General features: G+C 52.1%; 2 protein-coding genes across 5 annotated transcripts in view; one reads left to right on the forward strand and one right to left on the reverse strand.

The window, feature by feature from the left end:
- Positions 1 to 683: 683 nt before the first annotated feature.
- Positions 684 to 16,803, reverse strand: CELF3 (CUGBP Elav-like family member 3). 3 transcript variants are annotated; one of them, XM_053591563.1, is made up of 14 exons: positions 16,744 to 16,803; positions 15,873 to 15,978; positions 14,702 to 14,784; positions 8,271 to 8,319; positions 7,749 to 7,877; positions 7,549 to 7,628; positions 6,404 to 6,547; positions 6,123 to 6,264; positions 5,770 to 5,919; positions 5,341 to 5,406; positions 4,906 to 5,058; positions 4,507 to 4,650; positions 3,435 to 3,572; positions 1,346 to 1,708 (listed from the first exon to the last, which is right to left on the reverse strand). In XM_053591563.1, exons 4-13 carry the CDS (start codon positions 8,317 to 8,319, stop codon positions 3,445 to 3,447), a joined length of 1,185 nt encoding a protein of 394 aa, XP_053447538.1. In that variant the 5' UTR covers positions 14,702 to 14,784; positions 15,873 to 15,978; positions 16,744 to 16,803; the 3' UTR covers positions 1,346 to 1,708; positions 3,435 to 3,444. The 3 variants fall into 3 exon arrangements, with proteins under 3 accessions (XP_053447536.1, XP_053447538.1, XP_053447537.1); XM_053591561.1 differs by having other exon boundaries at positions 684 to 1,708; positions 15,873 to 16,784; XM_053591562.1 differs by lacking the exons at positions 14,702 to 14,784; positions 15,873 to 15,978; positions 16,744 to 16,803 and adding an exon at positions 8,472 to 10,168.
- Positions 16,804 to 23,187: 6,384 nt separating this feature from the next.
- The window catches only part of RIIAD1 (regulatory subunit of type II PKA R-subunit domain containing 1), a 29,387-nt gene continuing 27,019 nt past the window's right edge, over positions 23,188 to 25,555 (forward strand). The window contains exons 1-2 of one of the 2 annotated variants that reach the window (XM_053591572.1): positions 23,188 to 23,288; positions 23,761 to 23,837. In XM_053591572.1, the coding sequence (XP_053447547.1) occupies positions 23,205 to 23,288; positions 23,761 to 23,837 (161 nt within the window). In that variant the 5' untranslated portion in view covers positions 23,188 to 23,204. The remainder of the gene's footprint in view (positions 23,289 to 23,760; positions 23,838 to 25,555) is intronic. The other variant, XM_053591573.1, reaches the window with a different exon arrangement.

The following is a 25,555-nucleotide window of genomic DNA, read 5'->3' on the forward strand; positions in this document are numbered from 1 at the left end:
ACACAGAGGAAGCAGGAACTGGGGATCTCAGGGCACAGGCAGTCCACCTCCTGCCTGCAGCGGGCACTGCTATGGCTTCTGCTTGACTTCTTGGAATCTTTGCCTCAAGTCAAAGAGCAGATGAGAAGACAGTGGCATGGGCTTTGGTGTTTGACAAACTGGTTCGACTCCTATGGCTGTGCCTTACTGGCTTTGTGATTCCAGGTAAGTTAATTAACCTTTAAACATCCTTTTCCCTGACTATAAAATTGTATTCTGCCTCACAGGGTTGTTGGGAGGTTAAATGAGGAAATGCACAATGAGGGCCTAGGATAGAGCCACGCACAGAACTGGTGGTAACAGCGGCTTGCAGAGAGCTTGCCTCAGTGCAAATACAGGTCTGCAGTATGAGACACAAGTCCCCAGCCGCCAGAGGGAGAGGGCGGATCCAGGGGAGAGGATTGGCTCACCCACTCCCTTCTTCCTGTGCTCAGCTCTGCAGAATGTTCCAGAATTAAGCCCCAAAGACTGAAGACCATATCATGAAACCACAAGCAAGACCTGGATGCTGCTCAAAAGCAAAGGCCAGGCCTTCCCTGATAGAGTTTTCTTTCCCAGACCTCATTCTTTTTTTCCTCCCTCCCTTTGCCCAGTGTGGGTAGGGAACAATCCCCTACACTCGACCTTCCGAGACTCTTATTTAATGCTTTAAAACTCTTTATTTAGACAGAAAAGACCAACTCTTTAAAAGTAAAATACAATAAATAAATAAGTTAAGCATAAAGAACTGTCTCAAACTGACTCCCCAGTCTTCCCGTACCGCTCCCACCCCCACCCCATTTTCTTTTCCCTAAAACCTCTAGATCAGGTAATAAACCCCTTTAGCCCTCCCCACATCCCTCCTCCCAAATGCGCAATTAGCCCCCAAAGGAAAGGGAGAAATCAAGAGAGAGAGAAAAAAATCGAAGGACAACATTGTCTAAACTCCCAGAAAGAGAGACGGCAGCTTCCGGCTGGGTGGGTGGGCTGGATAGCACATGGGCGGCAGTGGCATTTACACAGAGGGGACCAGCAGAGACTGTAAACATTTTTAGGGGTTCAGGAGGAGGTCTTTTCCTCATGAAAGAAGGAGGGTCTCTGTGGCTGACTGGTGGAAAGGCAGCCCTCAGGGCTCTCCCAAACCCTCTTTAGAGGGGGCACTTGGAGGGGGCAGTGAGTTTTAGGGCTAGCAGCCCGGGGATTCAGGGATATCCTACCTCTAGCTGAAGGTGGAGGGGAATGTGAGAGCCAGCCTCTGGCAGCCCTCTTGGGGGCAAGAGGGGGCAAGGGGCAGGGAGTGTGTGGAGGCTTCCACTGCCCTCCCAGGGCCTGTACAGGTAGAACAGGCTGGCTGGTGGGGGAGGCAAGTACAAACACTGGGTGCAGAAGGCCCATCACAGGAGCCCTAGCAGAAGGCAGATACCCCAGAACCTGCAAGCCTGTTCCTTGCTCCTTCACAAAGGCCAAAAGGGCACCTTGGGAGGAAACAGGTCCTTGGAGCCAGGGAAGCATAGCCACAGCCCTTCAGAGAGGCAGGGTGCTGCGAGTTGGCCAGTGTCCTGTGCCCCCAGGGCCATGAAGCAGCTTTTGCCCCAGAGCCCAATCAAAGCCTAGGGCAGATGTGCAGAGAGGGCTGGGGCCAGTTGTGGGAAGAGGGTATAAGGTGCCTCTTCCTCTGGGGTCTCCAGACCTGCAAAGGAAGGAAATCTGGATGAAGCACAGGGAAGAGGACAGTGGTGAGGGTTACAGGCCCTGGGGGAGGGGGAGCACCTGGGGTGGGCGACAGTGTCTGGGGGCACAGGACCCTGGCCCACTACCAGCACCCTGCCTCTTTGCAGGGCCATGGCTATGTTTCCCTGGCCCAAGGGCCTATTACCTCCTAGGTGCCCTTTTGGGCTTTGTGAGGGAGCAAAGGGAGTGTCTAGGATGGGAAGACAGATCATCAGAAAGGCCGGAGTCCCAACAGACCCATTGGCACCCTCCACCCCAAGCCATGAGAGTAAGGGGCAGGGAGAGAGGACACAGGAGAAAAGGTCAGACGATACAGGAAACCAAAGGATGTCAGGAAGGACATAAATAGTCCCTTGAGAAAAACAAAGACTGGAAGAGACAGGGACCTGGAGGCAGAGACAGAACTGAGACAGGAGCAGGCAGAGGGGTCTGGGAGCAGGGAGCAGGTGTGAGGAGGCAGACACCTGGAAAGGAGGGGCGTCTGCAGAGAAGGCGGGTGGAGCCCAGACATGGACTTGGGGATGGAGTCTCCTGTGGTGAAACCGCCCCCAGCCCCCAGGTTGTGCCCTCATTCCTTTTTGGAAAAGAACAGAGAAAGCAAGAGAGAAGTGCACAGAACACAGACCACAGTCACCAACCACTGTTGACCAAACACATCCCTCAAGCTGCCCCCAGCCCTGACCTTGGGCTTGGGGGGCGCTTCCCTCTGCAGCCCCCTCCCCAAATAACAAACAATCAGCTCCAAAGACAACACGCTCGATCCATGCAACTTACAGGGGTCCAGGGATGGGGGCTTCGGCCGACAATGGACACGGGCCCTGGGCTGGGGGGGCCCCCCCAAGGTGGGGGGAGTTAAGCAGCCAGGATTGGGGGGAAAGGGGAAAAACAGAACATGTGGGTATTTTTCTTGGGTTGTGTTCTTTCAAGGGTTTGGTCCAAAGGAAATTAAATAATGCGAACCAAGGCTCACAGCTCTGTGGCCAGGAGGTTGAAATGGTGTCAGGCAGCAGGGTGGAGGGAACCTGATACGTAAATTTACAGGGAGTGCAAGATTTCAACCTCTTCTAGTTAAAGCGATTCTCAAGAGGCCTGGAGTTTGGGCATCCCCCAGGCTGTCCTGTGGGTCCACTGCAATGTAAGAAAGATCACCTGACGTCCAGGCAGCAAAGGCCTGACCACTCCACTTCTCAGGAAAGCAGGGATTCCTGGAGCTGGAGATCATACAACCCGCCAGTATCCTAACCCAGTCCCCTTATCCCTAACACTCTACTCCCCTAACTCCACTCCAACCCAAAGGAAAACCAGAAGGAGACAGACACATGGACACTGACCAGACAAACAGACCAGATGGTGAGGAAATCTGGGGAGTGCACCGAGATACACACTTGGCTTTTTCTAGGGTCAGCGTGTGTGCGTGCGTGTGCATGTGTGTGCATGTGTGCATGCGTATGTGTACATTTGTGTACGTGTGTGCGTGTGTGTGCATGTGTGCACACATGTGTGTGCACACTAGAGCAAGAGTGAAAGCAAATGACTTGGATGACTGAAAATCTGCCCCAGATTCCTGCTCCAAGTGTCCAGAGTTGGGGGGCAGCCCTGACGTGGCAGAAGATGGCAGGGCAGAGCAACTGAGGTGTAGTGTTCAGGGACTGGAGAGGAGGGCACGAGTCAAGAGCAGGACCCACCTGGGAGCCCTCAGTAGGGCCGGTTGGCATCCTTAGGCCGTTTTAACTGGACTTTGAGGCGCTTCATGCCAATCTGGAAACCATTCATGGCCTGGATGGCAGCCTGGGCGCTGGCCGGATTGTCAAAACTCACAAAGCCTGCGGTGAGAGGAGCACAGGGCTTGGCTCGGCCCTCCCCGCCTTCCTATACACAGCCAGGACCTGTGCTCTGGTGTCAGAGCACTACCCCGATTCCTCCAGGAGTCCCACGTGCCCTGGTGGCCGCCTTGCACATAGTGGGCACTCGGTGAGGATTTGGTGACCGGCAGAGCGAGTGGCGGACCCAGGCCAGCTTCTCATGCAGACTAGGACTTCTTTGCAGCGTGGCTACTTCCTCGGTCTGGCTAACTCTGAACCTGTCTTTTGAAAACTGCCATTTGCGCACTCTAAATGGCTTCTGAAGCAGGGCAGATAAGAATGTTTCCTTTCTCCCCTGAAGAAGCTTTTCAAAGATGTGAAAGGAGCCAAAACCTCCCAAACATCTCCAGATGGTGAGACTATTTCAGACCCCATGGAGAATGAATTTCGCCAGTTCTTAGGGACGAAAACTGAAGCTGGAGGAAGAGAAATCCTGGGCAGAAAGTAGGATGGGGTGTTGGGATATCAAAGGTGGTTCTTTCATACTGTTAGACAATCAGGATTTCAAGTACTGGGCTCATTGTGACCACAGATGCCCTCGAATGTATTAGACCTTGTCCTAATTTGGAATTTGGCAAAAAGATGTGCAGTATTTTGTCTTTTGGTTCATAGTATTCTTTTTTTTTTTCCAGAAACACAGTCTTACTTTGTCACCCTCAGTAGAGTTCCTTAGTGTCACAGCTCACAGCAACCTCCAGCTCTTAGGCTTAGGTGATTCTCTTGCCTCAGCCTCCCAAGTAGCTGGGACTACAGGTGCCCGCCACAACGCCTGGCTATTTTTAGTTGTTGTTGCAGTTTGGCAGGGGCAGGGTTCGAACCCACCACCCTCGGTATATAGGGCTGGCGCCTTACTCACTGAGCCACAGGTGCCACCCATGTTTCTTCTTATTCTTACCAAAACATTTGCTCTGATTGGTAGCCCGGTCCACAAAGACCTTGGCTGAGATGACGTGGCCAAAGGGGACAAACATCTGAAGGATCTCTGAGTCCGTAAATTCCTGGGGCAGGTGGTAGATGAAGATGTTGCAGCCGTCAGGGCCTGGTAGCAGCAGAGGCAGAAGGAAGAGCTCAGCATGGCAATAGGCAAACTCAAAGAGCAGAGGTCCCAGGGAAAGGAGATCCTGGGGGGATCTCCAGGGCAGTCCCCAGCAATGTGACACCTCCCCACTTGTCTTCATCCCCACACACAGGCAAGAGCTGGGCTTCATGCAGGGCAATAAGAGGTCCCTGATCTCACACCAGGGGCCTTCCCATCCCTGAAGGCCTCGGCTCTGACCCTGTCCCAGACCAGCACCTTCTCTTTGCTGCTGTTGTTGTTGTTGTTGTTGTTGCTGCTGCTGCTGCTGCTGCTGCTGCTGCTGCTGCGGGGGTGGTGGGGGCTGCTGGGCAACCAGGGCGGGAGACTGCGGGAACGCAGGTGCCACCAGGCTGTAGGCTGTGGGGTACGCTGGTGGGCAGGAAGAGCAGAGCAAGCCGCTCGGGTTTCCCCAACTCCAGGGCCCTCCCAGCCAACCCTGTCTCCCTTCCCTCAGCCCAGGCCAGGAGGGAGCTGTCTCCCAGCCCCAGGAGCACTGCCCCTATGGTCCATCCTCACCATCCTCACAGGTATGGCCTATCAGCAAAGCCTGCTAGAGTGGGTGCTTGTAGGGAGCCAAGAAGTCCAGACCCAGTTTCTAGCTGTCTTTCCCTCTTGCCATCCCTTCCCCCCGAGCAGGGCCCACTTCCTCACCTGCGTAGTGCTGCATCCCTGCGTAGGCCTGCTGCAGGGGGTCCACGGGGGCTGCGGGGCTCTGGGCTGGGAAGAGCAGCACAGAGCGTGAGGGTGGGCCTGGGACACAGTGGGAGCCCCCCTGGTACCTCTCTGAGCAGAGGCTAGGCAAAGGGGAAGGACAGACTCTTTGGGCACAGGGCATGAAGTGAGAAGGTGGAAATGCATAAAGCAGTGGGAAGAAGAAGGGGAGAGGTGTTGCGAAGACTGGGATCTGTGGCTGGCATGCAACCCTGGGCAAGTGTCAGTGTGCCCAGTCAGGAGAATGAGAAGGAGCATCCCTGCCAGAGCAACAGGGTAGGAAAAGGCACCTGTAGCCCTGAAAGCTGGGGAGGGAAGGTGAGTCCTGGCTGGTAGCTGGGGCAGGGTAGGATAAGCAGAGAGCCCCACCTGGGTAGGGGTGAACCCCGTTGGGATACAAAGCATCAGGGGCAGGCTGCCCAGTGGGCTGGGTGGGCACCGGGCTGTAGCCGTTGACACCCAGGGCAGCAGGGATGGCAGAGACAGGCGTGGCAGCGATGGCAGGAGGGGTGCTGGTTCCTGGGCAGGAGAAAGCAACAGGGACAGCAGAAAAATGGACATACACAGGTGCAGAGAGCCAGTCAGCAAGTCAGAGGCAGCAGGGAGGAACCAGGCCACTCTGCACTCCCAGCCCCTCCTGGCCCCCAACTGCTTCCCTGACATTGGCTGGGCCTGTCCCACCCCCACCCGCTATAGTGCCCTGCCCTGCCTCCTGGCCTTACCTGAGGATGGAGTGATGGGGGTGGTGATGAGGCCATTGGCATTGATGGCAGCCATGTGCTGCATCTGCACAGCGGCCATGGTGGCCATGGGGCTGAGGTAGGCACTGTGAGCCGCCACCAGGGCTGCCTGCTGCTGCATCAGCTGGGCAGGGAGAGAGGAGATGGGACTAGGCCCCCACCAACCTGCCTGTCTTCCCCCCAGCCCTGGCCCTTGACAGTTGAAGGTGGGGGCAGGACACGGCAGGCCCTGCAGGAAGGGACACAGGGTAGGTGGTGCTCACAGCCTGGGTGTAGGCGCTGTAGGCTCCAAACTGGAGGGCGATAGGGCTGAACATGCCCAACTGGGTGGCCACTTGCTGCATCCGGCGGAGACCTCGCTCCTTCTCCGTGTCAGCGAACTTCACCACCAGACTGGACGAGGCACCCTGGGCACAGGCCCCACACGCAGGTCAGAGGTAGAGTCAGGGTGGCTGCTCCCCAGAGCCCTCAGAATATGGCACAGCTTGGCCTCTTTGGGAGGGCGGCCATCATTTTGCCTATGTCAGATGGGGAGATTTTAATCCCACCCTTTCCTCCTTCTGGCACACATACAAGCTAGAAGAAACAGGGCTGTGAAGGCACGTGCTTGAGAAATGGAAGGCCTACCAGCATGGGAAGGAAGGACATCAGTCGCTTCTCCATGAGGATGCTGAGCTGGAGACTGTCGCCACAGTCTCAGCCACAGCAAATGCTTCGTGTCGGGCTGGTCTTGCCTTGAAGTTCCCTGACCTCACTCACCATGACTCCTGCCCCACCCCCTAGTCACCATGATGTACTCAGGGGACACAGCCTCAAATTTTAATACCAGCCTGAGCTGAATAAAAACCAAACTGGAACTTTTGTAAGGATTATCATAGAATCTCCAAATCTCGAAGCTGGAAGGGGCCTAGGGCGGCCAACACAGTTTTCTAGATAAGGGCGTTTGCTAGAGAACATCGAGTGACAGGGAGTGGACCTCCTGAGCCAGCTAGTTCCAATTTAGAGGCTGGCTTTTTTGGGGACCCCCCAGGCGTGCAGTCACTGAACCCATGCTAACATACAGGGAAACAGAATAAACATAGGAAGCCTTAAGTAAGTGTCCTGATGGCCCAGCAAATGAGATGGGGATATAGGGAGGTAGGGTCGGGGGTGAAGGGAAGGCAGAGGAGTGGAGGAGGCAGGAGCAGAGGTCTGGGAATTTGTCCTGGCAATGAAGGACACATATGGGAATGAGGGCTGGAGAATGGTACTTGGAAAAGGAGGATGTCCCTGAGCAGTTTTTTTCTTCTGCCGGGACATTTCTTTTCAGTAAATTCCAAGACCTTATCCTGAGTAAAATGCCCCTCTGTGCCATGACTGGTGCTGGGCAAGGGTAAGGAGAGGCCTGAGAGGCAGGGGCAGGGCTCACCGGCAGGGTCCGGCTGCTGTGAAGGGTGTTGATGGCTGCCTGGGCCTCTGCGTGGGTCTGGAACTTCACAAAGGCACAGCCTGGAGAGGTGGAGGTGGAAGAGGAAGGGTGAGTCCCCATTCCCAGGGCTTCACAGGGGCACCCAGGGCCTCGGGGGCTGGTAAGGAGCGTCCCCGGGGGAGAGGGCTGTGGGCCACTACCTTTGCTGGTGCCATCCGGCCCCCGGAGCACAGTGCACTCGTCTATGGTGCCAAAAGGCTCGAACATCTTCCGGACGTCCTCATCTGTCTGCTGCTTCCCAAGCATCCCTACAAAGAGCTTCCGGTCTTCTGGGGAGAGGCACGGGACCAGAGTGTGCTCAGGGCCGGCCGACTGCTCTCACAGCCCACAGTGGCCACTCCTCTGGGAGCCTCTGACTCTGCTTCCCCACCCTGGGGGCCCCTAGCTCCCGGGTGTGAGGGGGCGATGGCTGGGGAATGGGTACAGTTGCAGAGTGCTCCTCTCAGCGCTGAAGGACTTGCACTTGAGAGCCTCAGTTTTGCTGTCTCTACATTGGTACTGATCTCACACCATCTCTATCACTGACTCCTTTCCCCACCTTATCTGGGAGCTCTTCAGAATTGTCAGATTTTCTTCTGCAAGAAAGACTTCCCCTCAGCTACTTGAAGCCCTGGGCCTGAGATGGGAAGGAGAGAGACTGAGTCTAGAGGTACAGAACCTACCTCCTCGGCTCTCGCTGTCCGCAGGCTTGACCTGGATCGGCCTGTTCATCTAAAAGAGAGAAGCGAAGGTGGCTGCTGGGGTCTCCTTTGGATGCCTCTAAGTTTCTATTGGGAAGGAAGGAATGGGCCCGCCATGCTTTGGGGTTAAAGCCTGAGGGGACCAGAGGCAGCAGGCAGAGAGGATGTAGGGGAGATGCTCACGGGGCTCAGCTCCAGGCTCAGATCAGGCCCCAGGCAACTCGGCCAGGGATACGTGCTGCTCTCCTGGGGGAGCAGAGGACTGCTCACAAGACTCAGCGCCTGAGACAGCCCAACCAAGGGGCTGTTTAGTAAGAGCTGCCTCAATGCTACAAAGTGGGAGCACAGAGGCCACCCCATGAAGAAGCCCCAGTGGACTCTAGACTGGGGGAGACTCTGCAGAGGCCTGGACTTTCTTCTGACCCTAGTGCTGTGTCTGCCTCTCTTTCTGCCCCCTATACCCCTTGACCCCAGGGGGAAGGCACTTGGGCAGCACAAAGGGAGCAGATGCCCAGTCTCCGTGGCAACAGGAGAATGCGCACCATGGCAACCGCCCACTCAGCCTGATTTATCCCTCCCTGTCTCCCTGGCGACCGTGGTGACGTTATCACTTCTGCTGCTCCACACAACCGGAGAAGGAGTTGGGGGGGAGTGGGAACAGGGTATGCCGGGGGCTGGGGGGGATAGAGGATTTGGTGGGGGCTGGGAGGTGGGGGAGGGGCTGAGAAAGCTTCCCGGTTCCTGAGAGATGCTTGCAGAGGCCTGCAGAGGCCATACTGGTCTTCTGCCTCTCTCCTCCAGAGCAAATCCTTGATGTCTGGAGAGCTCTAAAGGTAGAGACGCTGTCCCCATACTCCCTCAGAATTTGTCCTGTGCACAGAAACCCTCCAGAGCTCTAACCTCTCTCCCTAACCCCTACCAAGTTCCTAGTACCACTCTCCACATTCTTGTCCCGGGAGAGGACTTGGAAATTCCTCCTGCAGGTTGACTTCCTTAACCAGGGCAGACAGCACTAAGGGAACTGGAAAAGGAGAAGAACTTAGTCTCTAGAAACAGAAAGTATTCTACTATTGAAGACTTTGACTGCTAGAGGGCCTCATCTGGGTGCCCTGCTCTTCTGGTGGCAAGGCAGTCCTACTACCGTCAAAGTCACGCCATTCACTTCTGTCCTGAGGCGCCCTCAGGAAAGGCACTGGACTGGGAGTCAGGAGACCTGGGTTCAAGGACTGGCCCTCCCCTGCCCCTCACTAGCTGGTGACCTCAGACTTGGGTACTACTTGTATCCATTGGGAGGCAAATTCCTCATCTTTGAGACAAGGGGGTGGTCTGGTGAGGGGGTTGCCAGTGCCCTCGCACTGCAGCATTTGAAAGTCTTGTGGCATTCCTCAACGCAGAAGGGTGCAGAGTAACAGTGGCCCCTGCCCTCCTCACACTGGACCCTCTTCCCAGGTTTCCCATCATGCCAGTCAGGGCAGGCCAGCTCTGCCAGTCCCAGCATGGGTCAGATCTAAGCCCCACTTTAACTGGTGCTCTTTGCCCAGGGCTGCACTTCCCTGGTATCTGGATCTGAGAGCAGCTGGTGGGGAGGGAGGGTAACAGTCACACAAATCCTCCAGCCAATCCCCCCACCCCCACTTTATCGCCCACCAATCTGGGATTATCCACTCCAAGGCTCAATCTCCTTAGGAGTGTGTGTGTATGTGTGTGTGCAAGGCACAGCACAGGGGTCAGCCATTTCTGGGTGAGTGGCCGCTCAGCCCTTTTCTCCTATACTGTAGACTGCAGCCACAGTTGTCAGGAAATTCCCTTGTAGGCGCCTCAGCAGCCAGACACCCACCTCCAGGAGAGGTAGAATTAGAACCAGGGTCCCAGTGTCATGGGAATTCTTTTTTTTTTTTTTTTTTTTGTAGAGACAGAGTTTCACTTTATGGCCCTCGGTAAAGTGCCATGGCGTCACACAGCTCACAGCAACCTCCAACTCCTGGGCCTAGGTGATTCTCCTGCCTCAGCCTCCCGAGTAGCTGGGACTACAGGCGCCCGCCACAACGCCCTGCTATTTTTTTTGTTGCAGTTTGGCCGGGGCCGGGTTTGAACCCGCCACCCTCGGTATATGGGGCCGGCGCCCTGCTCACTGAGCCACAGGCGCCACCCGTCATGGGAATTCTTATGCTTGGTGCTAACCCCCACCCCCACCAAAAGTCCCTTGGGGGATTTGCTGCTCCAGTTGGAGATGAGAGACCCAGAGAGAAAGGATGAGGTTTCCTCCCTGCTCAGGCTCCCATGCACAAAAATAGCATATCAATAAATACCCACAGCTGAAGTGGGTTTGCACAAAAACACACACCAGTGTACAGAGCACAGCAAGGACTATGTTGAAAGGACACTCTCCCTGCCCTCATAGACAGGCCCTCTTGGTGCCCCAGTGCTTGTCCCTGGCCACCTTCTTGGCCTAGCACTTCCTGTGGGAAGCTCAGGCTTTGTTAGCTCTGCTGGGCACACCTGCCCCCTCCCCTGAGTCCAGCTGTGCCCTGTTTACCTGGCAACCAGGCGCTGGCACCTCTCTTCCCTAGCTACCACCCACAAGGTGGCAAGCCCTCCCTAGGGCCTCCCAAAGAAGAAGGGGCTATTTATACCCCAACCCAGTGTGGCTGAGCAACCTCTGCCAGTGTGATTGCTTTTAAGGTCCTTGTCCTTCTCACCAATAGCAAACACCCCATTTCCAAGAAGAGTTCATACAAAATCTAACTCTCTTTAAGGCACAGGCCTGGGGCCCTGCCACTCCTGGCTCTACCCTTGTTTCTGGAGTCTTACACCATACTCATGTCCCTCCAGGAGACCAGAATCCATCTTCCCAGCTGCAAGTTAGCAGTGAAGGCCCACGTCCCCAGAGGAGTTTTGGTCCAGAGTGAAGGGGGAAAGGTAGGCCAGATAGACTACATCCCTCACACCACTGCCTCCAGCAGGACACTCCTTGCTAACAGGACAAATCCAGGCATCTGTGACAGAGCCACTCCCTAGAACTCTTAGGGGAAAGAAGAGGAAATGCTGCTCAATGGGCCATAGGCCCAGCCCCATTTTTTCCCTCTGCAGCCCAACACATCACCTTAAGACGGCTGCACCTTGTAGATTCCAAGTGATAAAGATGGGGAACAAAGAGAGAAGCCTGGAAGCAGCAGGATGGCCTGGAGGTTGTTAGACAACGAGAAGAACTTTCCAACACAATCATGCAGGAGCCAACATGCTGTACACACACTGTACATGCTGTGCACACATTGCACGCTACACATGCACTGCATACACTGCACACACACTGTACATGCTACACACACTGCACACTATACACACACTATACAGTATACATACACTACACACGCTACACCCACTGCACATTATGCACACGCTACACACACCGCCCATGCTATATACACACTGCACACTGTGCACACATTGCACACTACACACACTGCACACTGTACACACACTACACACGCTACACACACCACACATACTATATACACACTGCACACTATACACACTACACACGCTACACACACCACACATGTTATACACACACTGCACACCGTACACACACTACACACGCTACACACACCACACATACTATATACACACTGCACACTATACACACTACACACGCTACACACACCGCACATGTTATATACACACTGCACACTATACACACACTACACACGCTACACACACCGCACACGCTACACACACCATACATGCTATATACACACTACACACTATACACACTACACATGCTACACACTATACACACACTGCACACACTACACACACTACACACTATACACACACTACACACACTGCACATGCTATATACACACTGCACACTGTACACACACTACACACGCTACACACACTGCACATGATACACACACTACACACGCTACACACACCGCACATGCTATATACACACTGCACACTATACACACACTACAAATGCTATATACACACTGTACACTGTATACACACTGTACATGCTACACACACTGCACACTGTACACACTGCACACACTACACACACAAGCTACACACCACACATGCTATATACACACTGCACATTGTACACATACTGCACATGCTATACATGCACTGCACACACTGTACACACACAGTGTACACACAACACACACATTGTACACACACTGCACACGCTACACACATACTGCACGTGCTGTACACACACTGCACACACGGCACACAACACACAGGCTAACACACACACACACTGCACACCGTACGCACACACTTTACACATGCTACACACACTGCACATGCTGTACACATACTGCACACTATACACACACTCTGAACATACTGTATACACACATGCAGTGAAATACACTGCACACACACTTTACGCACACACCATAATCACACCACACACACTTTGTATGCACATGCACTGTACACACTGTATATACACATACTGTACACACACACTGTACATGCACAGGTACACACACCATACACACACAGTACCCACACTCTACACACACAGACACACACCACATACATACTGTACACACACGTACGCACTGTACACACACTGGGGGTGGAAGACAGGTGGCAGGAGAAGATCTGGGAGTGACAAAGGGTCGGGCAGGACTTAGTCTCAGACATCTGCTCCCCTCAACTGCCCTGGGGCTGCTCCCTCAAACCTCTAGTATGGGGGTCTCCTTGGAGGCTGAAACCTTCATTTCCTAGTGGAAACCCTGGCAGATCCCTCTAGATTCTATTCCCTGGGGTCACAGCAAAGTGGACAATTCAGGTCACCTGGGAGCTCTGGAGGAGGGCTAGACAATCATTAACCTGGTGCCTTTTTCCTCACCCCATCCTGGGCTGCTTCCCCAGGAAGGGCAGGCAGTGCCTCTTCGCACCCAGGATAAGCTCTGCCCAAGCTGCCAGGCAGCTAGAGGGACACAGACCGGAAGGAGACACCCAGCTGGCATCCCCAGGGTGTCTCTTTCATCCAAGTTCCCTCAACCCCTCTAGTTTCTGCAGGGCTCTGAGGTAGGAGACAACGAACAGAAAAAGACAGATAGCACTGGGGATGAAATTGTCCATTTGAGAAGAGCCTCCACAGAGAAAAGGAGAGAAGAGAAAGTTGGGACTCTTTGGGGCCCAGGCTTCCCAAGCATGTGTGTTCCCATGCCCCCATCTGGCCTGTCAGGAACTCACATTGGGCATGCACACTGGCCTCGGACCCCTGCTCACACATGTGCACAGGCCCTTACCTAGGGCTGTGATGGGCAGTGACTTTTTTGCCACCCCCTGGGATAAGATAATTGTGTGGGGTCAGTGGTTTTGCTTCCTAGTGGTACTCGAAGGTTGAGGGCAAGGAGGAGGGCTGGATCAGGGCTATATGAAGGGTTGGAAGTTGCCGGTGGCCCAAGTAGCTCTGATTTTCCTAGATTCCTCTCTCTTCCCATCTGTTTTGTCTGTTTCTCTCCCCAGAAGAGGAGAGATGGATGATCCACATCATTCTCCACTTCCCACAGGGGAGTCGGAGCAGAGGCCTGATGTGGGTCTAGCACCCAGACCCTACTGAGCAAATGTTTGCCAAAGGTGGGGATGGAGGTAGGTCTCAGGAAGTATTGTCTGGGGGAAAATAGAAGCAGAAGATAATAAAGGGGAGTGGAATGTCCTCGCCCCAGCTTCCATGATAAGGGGCAGTCTAAGATTTTTCATTCCCGCCTTCATTTGCCAGCCCAGGCTTGGAACAGTTCATAAGAGAAGAAGAAACAAAGAGATCTATCTGACCTTGCAGGAGGGAGGCCATGTCAGAGGCTGCCCTAAGCCCCCTCACAGTGCCTGCCCTTGCTCACTGCCCCAGGCTCACTTCCAGTCTAGACTTGCCTTGCTCTTTGCTGATGCCCTGTGGCTCTTCTCCAGGGCCCTTTTGGGAGATGTGGGGAGCCTCTTTGAGCTCAGAACCAGCACGGAGATGCCAGTCTAGCAAGCCAGCTGCCTGTTCTCAGGCCAGTAGGCACAGCCACCCAGACTGCATTTCTACACTTCCGCTCCGGAGCCAGAAGAGTGCTTGGTTGCCTCCTGCTCACCCTGACTCACACTTGGTGACCCAGAGTCTTTCCCCCACACTCCCACCCAGTATTGCCCATAGCAAGTTGGGCAGTGGGGAAGGGGTTCCTTGTAAAGGCCATGTTTATCCTGCCGATGGCTGTTTTCCTTCTCTCCAGGTAAGAAGTGCATGCACCTACAGCAAGAAAGATGGATGCTAGACCAAGAGAGGGACTTCCTGGTTCTGAGAGGAGGTGGAAAATGTGCTCAGAGTCTTGGGAAGGTGTTGAGCTCCCTGCCATTTCTATGGCTCTTCTCAGCCTCCAGGCTCTGCAAAGGACAGGACTCACCCCTGGAAGCGTCTTCTGTTCGTGCAGGGCACTCTGGGCCTTCAGGGCTGAATCGCGGGCACAGTATGTCAGAAAGGCACATCCTGAAGTGGAGCAGGGACAGAAATACAGGGTGCGAGGTGAGTCCCCCACCAGACCGCAGCCTGTTCTTGCCATCCTCTGCCTTTTGGGGTGGCGAGGGAGTAGACATTCTACCCCAGAAGTGGGGCATACACCTGGAGGTCCCTAAGGCTGGTGATAAGGGAAGAGGGAGCTGGGGCCTTGTGTGGGGAGAGGAGAAGAGGCATGTGATCTCCAGACAAGCTCAGGCAGCAGCTCCCTCTCTTCCCTAGCTGCTCCCTTTCCCCTTTCTCCTGCACCTCCACTTCCCTCCATCTTGGTCACCAGCACCTTTCTCTTCCATTTTCCCCATTTCCTCATCTCCCAGTCAGCTCCACTAGAGGCAAGTGGAGGGTGGAGAGTGAAACAGAGAAGGAAAGGGAAGAGCAGGTAGCCGGAGAAGCTTTTTCTCTGGGAGGCAGTGTGGCCCCTCAGACCCCAGTGCTTGGAGCTCTCCAAGTCCTGGCTCCCAGCATCCCAGCTTGGATAGGCCTAAGGCGCATTCTCCCTCCTCCCTCGGCTCTCTGAACTTTCCAAGTCCCCCACAGTTCCCAGAGCTTTACTAATCTGTATCCTTCACACCCGGCTTCTGAGGTCCCTCTCTTTAGTCCTGGGCCTGACCTGCCCAGTCCTTCTCTACTCTTTTCCAGGTCGAGCACCTGATTCTATGTCCTGATCCCCACCCCAATATTATGTCAGAGTCTCATTCTCGCCCAACATGCACACACATATGCTCTCACACTCTCACACACGTCTGCCCAGCTCCTTATCTCCCAAACCAGCTCTCTTGTTGCTATGTTTTTTCTTGAGTTCTTCTCATGACATCAACAACCCCCTCCTATGTCTGGGATCCACATCTTTGCAACCCATTTGACAACTCTTCACCCAGAAGAGGCCTCCTCACTCCTCTGCCCTGGAGCTCCCTGACCACCCCAGTGAGTTCCCTTCCAGCTCCTTCATCCACACTTCCTAACCCTTAGCTCTTCTCCATGCATATCAACCCTCACCAGCCCCTCTACCCCTCCATTCTGGCTCCCCTCCTCCCAGTCTCCCCAGCCTGCCTGACCCTCACCCTTGTGCAGCCCTGTGTACTTGTCCTTGATGACAGTCAGCTCGAAGATCCGACCAAACTGTTCGAAGATGGGCTTCAGGTCCTTTTCCTCCAGATGTCTCGGGATCTGCCCCACAAACAGCTTGATGGCATCTGGCTCCTTCATTGGGGCGGCCCAGAAGGAGGGGCCGAGGGGAGCAGGGAAAGGCCCAAAAGCCAAGGGGAGCTGCTCAACAAGGAGGCAAGTGGTGGGGGCTGGGGGCCCAGCCGGGGCTGGCTTTCTCTGTGGCCCCCAGCCACACTGCTGAGAAGAGGGAGCTGTTTGCACAAAGGAGGCCCAGGGAGTTGAGGCCAGGGGTCAGGGGTCTAGGCAGACACTGTCATGCCACCAGGAGGCATAGCCCAAACAAACGATCTCCCTCCTGGAGATGTGGCAAATACCCTAGGATGGGGGTCGGTGTGGCCAAGACCTGGAGGGTTAGGTGTTGGCAGGGCGTGAGAGCTCAGAGGGCTGGGAACTGGGGACTGAGGCCAGTGCTGGAGGCGAGGAAGGGGCTTAAGGAGGGTGATAGGAAGGAGACTAAGGGGTTAAGGGGCCTGATGTTGTTGCCAGCAGCGTCAGTGAGGGGCCCACTCCTGGCGGGGGGCAGGTGGCTCTCTCCTTGACTTCCCTGGGGAGGACACCTCCCCTGTGGCTGATCCTTCTCCTGGGTCTGAAGATCCCTGATGCCAGGTGCTTGATCTCTGATGGCGGCAGAGCTCCGGGGGTCCCTTTTGCCCTGCCGGCCCCCTGCAGGTCCTCCCCTTAGCCCCCCTCCCACCCCACCCCGGTCCCCGGGCCTGGGTTGTTGCTGGCTGCTCCTGCCGCGGGGCTGCCTGCTTTCCCGGTCACCTGGGTCCCGGAGCTCTGCTCTCCGGCCGCGCTCTCCTCAACAAAAACCTCCCCCCTCCACACCCCCCTCCACACTCCCACCTCCTTTCCCTTGACTTCGGTGATGTCAGTCTCAGGGGTGGAATACAAATTCTCTACCCTGGAGAGGGACGCACAATACAGGCAGGAGTCACGCCCTCTTTCTATCTCCATCCCCTCCGACTCCCTTCCCGCCCCCAGAAGATCAGCTCGTCCTGTTGATAACAAGCCTTCCCCTATCTGACTCCCCAATCAGGAGTTGGGCAAGGCACTAAGATGGAGAATTTACAGAGGAGCCCTAAAGTGGGGTCCATTGTTCCGGGGGCTAGAGCTGTCCCTGGTGCTGGAAGAGAAGCCTCAGGAGATGGGGGCGGGGGTGGGGAGAGGGGAGCTCGGCATCTGGAGAGCCCGACATCTGGGGAGCCCGAGAGTCCGAGAGTAGGGAGGGAGTCAGGGAAAGAAATATGGGAAAGGAAAATGGGAGTGGGACAGTTGGACAGGTTGAAGAGGGAGGTGGGAGATGTAGAAGGGAGCAGGTCACAGTCTGGGATGGAAAGAGAGGAAAAGACCCCGAGAGGGAAAATGGAAAAGGAGGTTGGGCAAAGCAGAGCAGGGTAAGATGAGTGCAAAAAGAGAACTGTAAAATTTCCAGAAAAGGAACCAGGAAAAAACTATAGCTCTCTGGCATTTGCTGACGCCCCCTTCTGTCCCTCTGGGGGGGTTAGCTTGTACGGACGCGTGGGCAGGCGCGGGCGGCCGCGGTGGGAGCTCTCGCTTGGAAGCTCCTTGAAGATCAGGACAGCGTTTAATTCAGTTTTCTTCTGTGCATGGCGTCTAGCACCGTGTCTTGCTCGTGTATAGTAGGTGCTTACCACGCTTCATGCAAAGAACCTCTGATGAGAGCCGATGACGGATTCCTGCAGTTAGAAGAACCACAGCTGTCATTCCCCGTTAGGACACAGGAACCCAGTCACTCCTTCCTTGACTTTTCTTTTCAGTTGGGTTACTTGAGTGAGACTCTCTAATTGAGTCAGATAGGAGTGGGAGAAGCACATTTGGGGGCCATTCCTCCCCTAAACAACTATACTTCTCTGGATCCCTCCATGCCTGGGCAGGCTCCGAGCGCCTCCTCGAGGCCGGCAGTGTCCTCTGACGTGGCACCTCCGTGGAGGAGGCAACCCTCTCTTTCTATAGCGGGAGGAGGGGTCGTGACCTTCCTGCCATTCCCTTCTTCACCCCGGAGTGGGGCCGATGACTCCACAGTGGCAATGGGGTTCTCTCAAATGTGTCCCAACAGAATCCCAGTGGCCTCCACTCCTAAACTATCACAGCAGGCAGGCTGTCTTTCTGGAAGAGAAATAATAGTAATAGTGCTTATGTGGCTCTTGAAGTGTCTCGGGCATTGTTTCAAGTACTTTGTATTTACTTACCCCATAAGCCCTCATCATCCCCCTGTAATGATAGTGGATTCTATCATAATTGCCAAGTAGAGATGAAGAAATCAAGACTACAGAGAGATTAAATAATTTGCGCAAAGCCACACAGACAGAAAGAGGTCTAGCTGGGGCTGCCTGGCTCAGTCCACAGGGGTAACTCTCATGTCAAACACTCCTCTTGGGGATGGGGGCGATGATTAAGCCCAGCCTTCTTTCCTCTTCTGTCTTCATTTAAACCCCAGGAAAGGGTCCTTCTCTCCATTGCTTAATTCTTTGTTGACCACCTTCCTTCCTTAGTCTGGGTTTCCGGAGCCTGGAGCCAAGCTGTGGCGGGTGTGTATCTTTGAGTAAAGTTTGTGTGTGTGTGTGTGTGTGTGTGTGTAAACTTGATTATACTTCATCATGTGGATGCCCAGATCCTTCCAGTGGGGTCCCCTAAGCCGGGATGGGCTGGGGGGAGGTGCTTAGAAGATGTGATGGCAGTGCCAGGGAATCAAGAAGGGCAAGTACATTCTGAAAGTAACTTTCCACACACCACCCCATTCCCCCCCTTTTCTTGCCTTCTAATCTGATCTTGGTATTTATGGAGATGCTAAACAGATCACACTCTCTGAGGGTACAGAAGGGAAAGACCCTATGGCCTGGTTGATTACATTACTCTGCGTCTTCTCAGCAGATCTGCCGCCCTGCCACTCATTCCAGCTTGGGGCTAATCATATTAATTGAAATATTAAACATTTGCAAAGACAAATTACAATGAACTCCCCTCACTCCTCCTCCCAATCAGTATTGGGGAGACAGCTGCAGGAAGCAAAATGCCTCCAATCAGACCCTTAGTTTGTGGTCCCCGGATTGAAGGCATCAGTCTGAGAGATGTAGGGTTTAGTGGAGAAGAGGTGGGAGCTCTCATCAGATCCTCCTTGCTGAGTGACTGTGGGCACTTGTCTGATATTTTCAGGCCATGGGGGATAGGAGCCTTGTGAAGTAAAGATTAGGGGGAAAAGGCTGGATGCTGTGGCTCATGCCTATAATCCCAGCACTTTGGGAGGCCAAGATGGGTAGATTGAGCTCAGGAGTTCAAGATCAGCCTGAGAAAGAGTGAGATCCAGTCTCTACTAAAAACAGAGAAATTAGCTGGATGTTGTGGCAGGCACCTGTGTTCCCAGTTACTCCAGAGGCTGAGACAAGAGGATCACTTGAGCCCAAGAGTTTGAGGTTGCTGTGAGCTATGATGATGCCACAGCACTCAACACAGGGCAACAGAGTGAGACTCCATCTCAAAAAAAAAAAAAAAAAGAATAAATATAAAAGACTATTTTTAAAAGACCAGGGAAAAATACCCAATGAGTCAAATGCTCATTCTGTGGAGTTTCTTTCCAGGTAAGAATGAGGTTTCCAAGCCCTAATTCCTTCAAAACACTTTCTCTGCCCACCAACCCCAAGCTCACTCTTGTTCTTATTTCCCTGCAGTCAAGGCTACATAGCCCTACATAAAGAGATTATTTCATTCCTGAAAGAGACAGCTCTGATCCTGGTTTTATTTATTTATTTTTTTTTTTTGTAGAGACAGGGTCTCACTTTATGGCCCTCCGTAGAGTGCCGTGGCCTCACACAGCTCATAGCAACCTCCAACTCCTGGGCTTTAGTGATTCTCTTGCCTCGGCCTCCCGAGTAGCTGGGACTACAGGCGCCCGCCACAACGCCCGGCTATTTTTTGGTTGCAGTTAGGCCGGGGCCAGGTTTGAACCTGCCACCCTCGGTATATGGGGCCGGCGGCTTACCAACTGAGCCACAGGCGCCACCCCTGATCCTGGTTTTAGATTCTTAGGAAATGAGAAATGCTGGATAATTGGGATATTTTTCAGAAAGGGCAAAATGCAGTGGAATGTATGAGCATAGTTAACTCTACCCTGCTGCCTTCACTGACTGAATAGGGAGTAAAGACATGCAGCAGGATTTATAAGAATTAATTATATAAACTTCCTGCCCTTTAGTATTTTCCACCTCAAGGGGAGAGTACCATGGACCAACACAATATGTAATAGTACTTAAATGCCATCAGAAAATAAAAACAGTCTCTCTTACACACGGGTATTCAGGCCACAGGATGTGATCAGTCAGGAAGAACTTACTGTTTCTTTCTTTTTTTCTTTTTTTAGAGACAGTCTCACTTTGTCACCCTCGGTAGAGGTTTCGTGGCGTCACACAGCTCACAGCAACCTCTAATTCCTGGGCTTAGGCGAATTCTCTTGCCTCAGCCTCCCGAGTAGCTGGGACTACAGGCACCCGCCACAATGCCCGGCTATTTTTTTTGTTGTTGTTGCAGTTTGGCCGGGGCCGGATTTGAACCCGCCACCCTCGGTATATGGGGTGGGCGCCCTACTCACTGAGCCACAGGTGCCACCCTGCTGTTTCTTAAAGCATGAAAAGATCGCAGACTAGCAAAAGGAGGAAATCAATTATTTTATGTTATGTGTAGGTTTGGGGATGCAGATTCCAGCGCTGTCCAATATAATACAAGCCACATATATAATTTTTACATTTCTTTTTTTTTTTTGAGACAAGAGTCTCAATTTGTTGCCCTCAGTAGAGTGCCATGGTGTCATAGCTCACAGCATCCTCAAACTCGGGCTCAAGCAATTCTTTTGCCTCAACCTGCCAAGTAGCTAGGACTATAGGCGCCCCCCACAATGCTCGGCTTTTTTTTTTTTTTTTGAGACAGAGTCTCACTATGTTGCCCTTGGTAAAGTGCCCTGGTTTCACAGCTTACAGCAACCTCAAACTCTTGGGCTTAAATGATTCTCTTGCTTCAGTTTCCCAAGTAGCTGAGACTACAGGTGCCCATCACAACACCTGGCTAATTTTTTTGGTTGTTGTAGTTGTCATTGTTGTTTTTAGCAGGCCCAGGTCAGGTTCAAACCTCCCAGCCCCTTTGTATGTGACTGGCACCCTAACCACTGAGTTACAGGTGCCAAGTCCAATTTTTAAATTTCTAATAGCCACATTACAAAAGTAAAAAGAAACAGGAAATTACTTTTACTAATGGATTTCATTACAATAAATTTAATACAATACTGTTTGAACATGTAATCATTATAAAGATTATTATTATTTTTTTTTTTTTTTGAGACAGAGCCTCAAGCTGTCCCCCTGGGTAGAGTGCATCACAGCTCACAGCAACCTCCAACTCCTGGGCTTAAGCGATTCTCCTGCCTCTGCCTCCCAAGTAGCTGGGACTACAGGAGATGGCCACAAAGCCCGGATATTTTTTGGTTATAATTGTCATTGTTGTTTGGCAGGCCCCTGTTGGATTCAAACCCACCAGCTCAGGTGTATGTGGCTGGCGCCTTAGCCACTTGAGCCATAGCCGCCACCGAGCCAATATAAAGATTATTAATGAAATATTTGATGCTATTTTTTTACATGAAGTCCTCAAAATCCAGTGAGTATTTTACATTTCCAGTACATTAACACAGCCACATTTCATATATATATATATTTTTTTTTTTTTTTTTTTTTGCAGTTTTTGGCCAGGGCTGAGTTTGAACCCACCACCTCCAGTATATGGGGCCGGTGCCCTACTCCTTGAGCCACAGGTGCCACCCACAGCCACATTTCAAGTGGCGCAGATGGCCCAAGGTAACCATATCTTCTGGTGCAGCTCTAGAAGTTCCACCACTAGCTTCTCTTGGAGGTGTGAGGTGGGGAGAGACAGGTCTTGGCTAAGAGGAACTATCATCTCTGGTTAACCTCTGCTCCTACCAGAAAAAAAAAAACCCAAAAACTACTTCTGACAGATATCCAGCTTATCTACCTCTCACTCTATTAACTCCCTCCTAAAAAACTGACAAAGAACCCAAACTATAAATGGCAGGGATGTGCAGAAGCTTGCCGTCTCCTACCTAATTAACCTCTTGTGGTCTTACCTGGTTTGGAAACTGCCAATGTTTTCACTTATTTTCCTCAGTCTTTGTTGGGAAGGATAGAGGCAGTCCATTGAGAAACACCTCCAAGGCCATGGCCTAATGCTGAGCTTGTTTCTCATGCTATTTCTTTGCTCCTGGGGGCAGTGGTTCACAAATCTGAAAAGACAGGCTCTTTTGTTTTGGGTTCTCCTCGTCTGCTTCTCAGAAGGCCTCTGCTGGGCACTGTCTCTGTAGGGTAGAATCTCTGCATGTGTATATTGACAGACAGCCTTCTGCCCTTAGCCAGCGACTATTTTCAGCTTTCTGGCTTTATGTTTCATTTTCCATTAATTAAATACTAGAAGAACAATCTTGAAAACCAATTCCCTTTCTTCTCTCCTATTCAATTGGAAGTGGGAGAAAATAATTTATAATTGATGAGGAGCCTAGGGTGAAGAGAAAATTAATACACACAAGAAATTCAGTCAAAAAGGGGAAATACTGGCAGGATGTCCCCAGGTCCTTTCCAGCATCTTTAGTCTGAAAAAGTTTCTTTCTTAGTAAAACTCAGTTTACTCTGAGTGCTCTGGGGTGCTTTCATGTTGTTTTAATACTTATTTTCCTCAGTCTTTGTTGGGAAGGATAGAGGCAGTCCATTGAGAGACTACAGGACAGGTGGAAAGGTTGGCTTCTGCGCTGGTGGAAAAGAAGGAAGCCTGGATTCTCCCAACACTAGGTTTCCTTTCACTACTTACTGCCCAAGTGGGAGAGTCAGGATCTTGATTCTGGGAGACTCTTTATTAGGAACCCCTTTTCCTGTTTTGTTCTAGAACCAAGAAAAAACTACGTGGGGTTGAGTGGGGTAAAAAGCAAGGGCTCATTCAATACACAATTAAGCCCAGAAATCAGTCCCCAAATCTGGGAAAGGAGAGCCTTACTGAACGACTGCCCGAGTTTCGCTCGCTCACTGACTAGGGATAGGGCCCGGACTCCGGGGGCGGGGCCGTGACTAGGCCGGGGGCGGGGCCCGAAGTGGGCCAGGGGCGGGGTTGGGGCGGGACCTCCCCAGCCACTGGACCGTCGCCTTGACGACCGCCGCAAGATGGCGACGCCGCCAAGCGAGCTGCTGGAGCCAGACCCTGGGACGCTGAGTCCCGCGCAGCTGGAGCAGCTGCGAGACTTCAAGGTGGGTGCGCCCGCCTCCATCCAAGTGCAGCCCTTACGTCCAGGACAGGGGTCCCAGACTTAGAGGTCCGCCGAGAGAAGGAGATCAGATAAAAAGGATACAAGCCTCCCCCACCCCCAGCCGGCTGCTGGGTCTAAGCAGGGCTGGACCGGCTTCTGAAAGTGCCGGAAGAACTGAAGCCCTGGGGTCAGGCCAGAGCAATGGGCGGAAATTACTGCCAGATACATCAAGTTAGATACAGACAAGAACGTACCGACGGTCGGGATCCCACCTCAGTTAAGGCCCCTAGACCTGAGCAGGAGGCCTTAGAGAGATGCTGACTCTATAAGTAGAGGGGCGGCTCCAAGTTCCAGCATCCCAAGAAAACACCCGCTCAGGCCTGCAGCCCCTCCAGCCCTTCACACCTCTGGGGCTTGATTCCCAAATCTGGCTCTTCACGGAGCGAGCGTGATGCTTTGCTTTTGTTTCCCAGATTCAGACTCGGATTGCTAATGAAAAGTATCTAAGGACCCACAAAGAAGTAGAATTGCTCATAAGTGGTTTTTTCAGGTAGGTGGTTTTCCAGACTGGCCTTGGGAAACTAGTGGAAAATTTTTACCAAACCTTGTTGGGGACAGATGAATACAAATGTTCTCTTTCTTGAAACATCTAATTGGTGAAGGCCTTACTGCTTTTACTTAGAAAATATCCCAAGAGTGATTTTTTTTCTTATTCTGGGATTTGTGGTATGCAGGGTTTTCTTCAATTATCTCTAAATTCTTAAAAATAACAATATTTATTCACTTTAACTGAAAGGATTAATGAAAACCTTAGGATACTTGTAAGAGGGAATTTGACATTGAGAAACCCACCAGGCAGCCATTGGGTGTAGGTCACTATTCTCAACCAGAGGATTTTAACAAGATCACTAATAGAACTTTTCAAAAAAAATCAGATGTCTGGCCCTTCCCTACAGGAGAATAATGTTGTAGAAAAATTCCAATGGTGGGAAGCCAGTCTTGGGGGAAAAAACGATTTTCCAGTGTGTTTTGGAACATATTCTTTCCTCTACACCACTACCTTTTGGCTTAGCATTTGCTTGAATGAAAAAATCTCCTGGGCGGCGCCTGTGGCTCAGTCGGTAGGGCGCCGGCCCCATATACCGAGGGTGGCGGGTTCAAACCCGGCCCCAGCTGAACTACAACCAAAAAAAATAGCTGGGGGTTGTGGCTGGCGCCTGTAGTCCCAGCTACTCGGGAGGCTGAGGCAAGAGAATCGCTTAAGCCCGGGAGTTGGAGGTTGCTGTAAGCTGTGTGATGCCATGGCACTCTACCGAGGGCCATAAAGTGAGACCCTGTCTCTACAAAAAAAAAAAAAAAAAAAGAAAAGAAAAAATCTCCTAATGGGATGAAAGGCAAAGAACTGAGGAAAAAAAATCACAGAGCATTTCTCTAATATATAGAGATGATGAACATTTTTTCATGTGTTTGTTAGCCATTCGTCTGTCGTCTTCAGAGAAAGTTCTATTCATGTCTCTTGCCCATTGATATATGGGATTGTTGGCTTTTTTCATGTAGATTAATTTGAGTTCTCTATAGATCCTAGTTATGAAGCTTTTGTCTGATTGAAAATATGCAAATATCCTTTCCCATTGTGTAGGTTGTCTCTTTGCTTTGGTTATTGTCTCCTTAGCTGTACAGAAGCTTTTCAGTTTAATGAAGTCCCATTTGTTTATTTTTGTTGTTGTTGCAATTGCCATGGCAGTCTTTTTCATAAAGTCTTTCCCCAGGCCAATATCTTCCAGTGTTTTTCCTAAGCTTTCTTGGAGGATTTTTATTGTTTCATGCCTTAAGTTTAAGTCCTTTATCCATCTTGAATCAATTTTTGTGAGTGGGGAAAGGTGTGGGTCCAGTTTCAGTCTTTCACATGTAGACATCCAGTTCTCCCAACACCATTTATTGAATAGGGAGTCTTTCCCCCAAGGTACGTTCTTGTTTGGTTTATCGAAGATTAGCTGGTTGTAAAATGTTAATTTCATTTCTTGGTTTTCAATTCGATTCCAAGTGTCTATGACTCTATTTTTGTGCCAGTACCATGCTGTCTTGAGCACTATGGCTTTGTAGTACAGACTAAAATCTGGTATGCTGATGCCTCCAGCTTTATTTTTGTTACAGAGAACTGCCTTAGCTATATGGGATTTTTTCCAGTTCCATACAAAACGCAGAATCATTGTTTCCAAATCTTGAAAGTACGATGTTGGTATTTTGATAGGAATGGCATTGAATAGG

Source organism: Nycticebus coucang, chromosome 5 (assembly GCF_027406575.1).
Source record: "Nycticebus coucang isolate mNycCou1 chromosome 5, mNycCou1.pri, whole genome shotgun sequence".
Classification (NCBI taxonomy): Eukaryota; Metazoa; Chordata; class Mammalia; order Primates; family Lorisidae; genus Nycticebus; species Nycticebus coucang.

Excerpts from the sequence above, each read along its gene's own strand:
- CELF3 (XM_053591561.1), bottom strand. The coding sequence starts at position 16,017 with ATGAAGGAGCCAGATGCCATCAAGCTGTTTGTGGGGCAGATCCCGAGA. Across the intron at positions 5,407-5,769 it reads CGGGGTTCACCCCTACCCAG|CCCAGAGCCCCGCAGCCCCC; the intron begins GTGGGGCTCTCT and ends TGCTCTTCCCAG. Across the intron at positions 5,059-5,340 it reads AGGGATGCAGCACTACGCAG|CGTACCCCACAGCCTACAGC; the intron begins GTGAGGAAGTGG and ends CCTGCCCACCAG.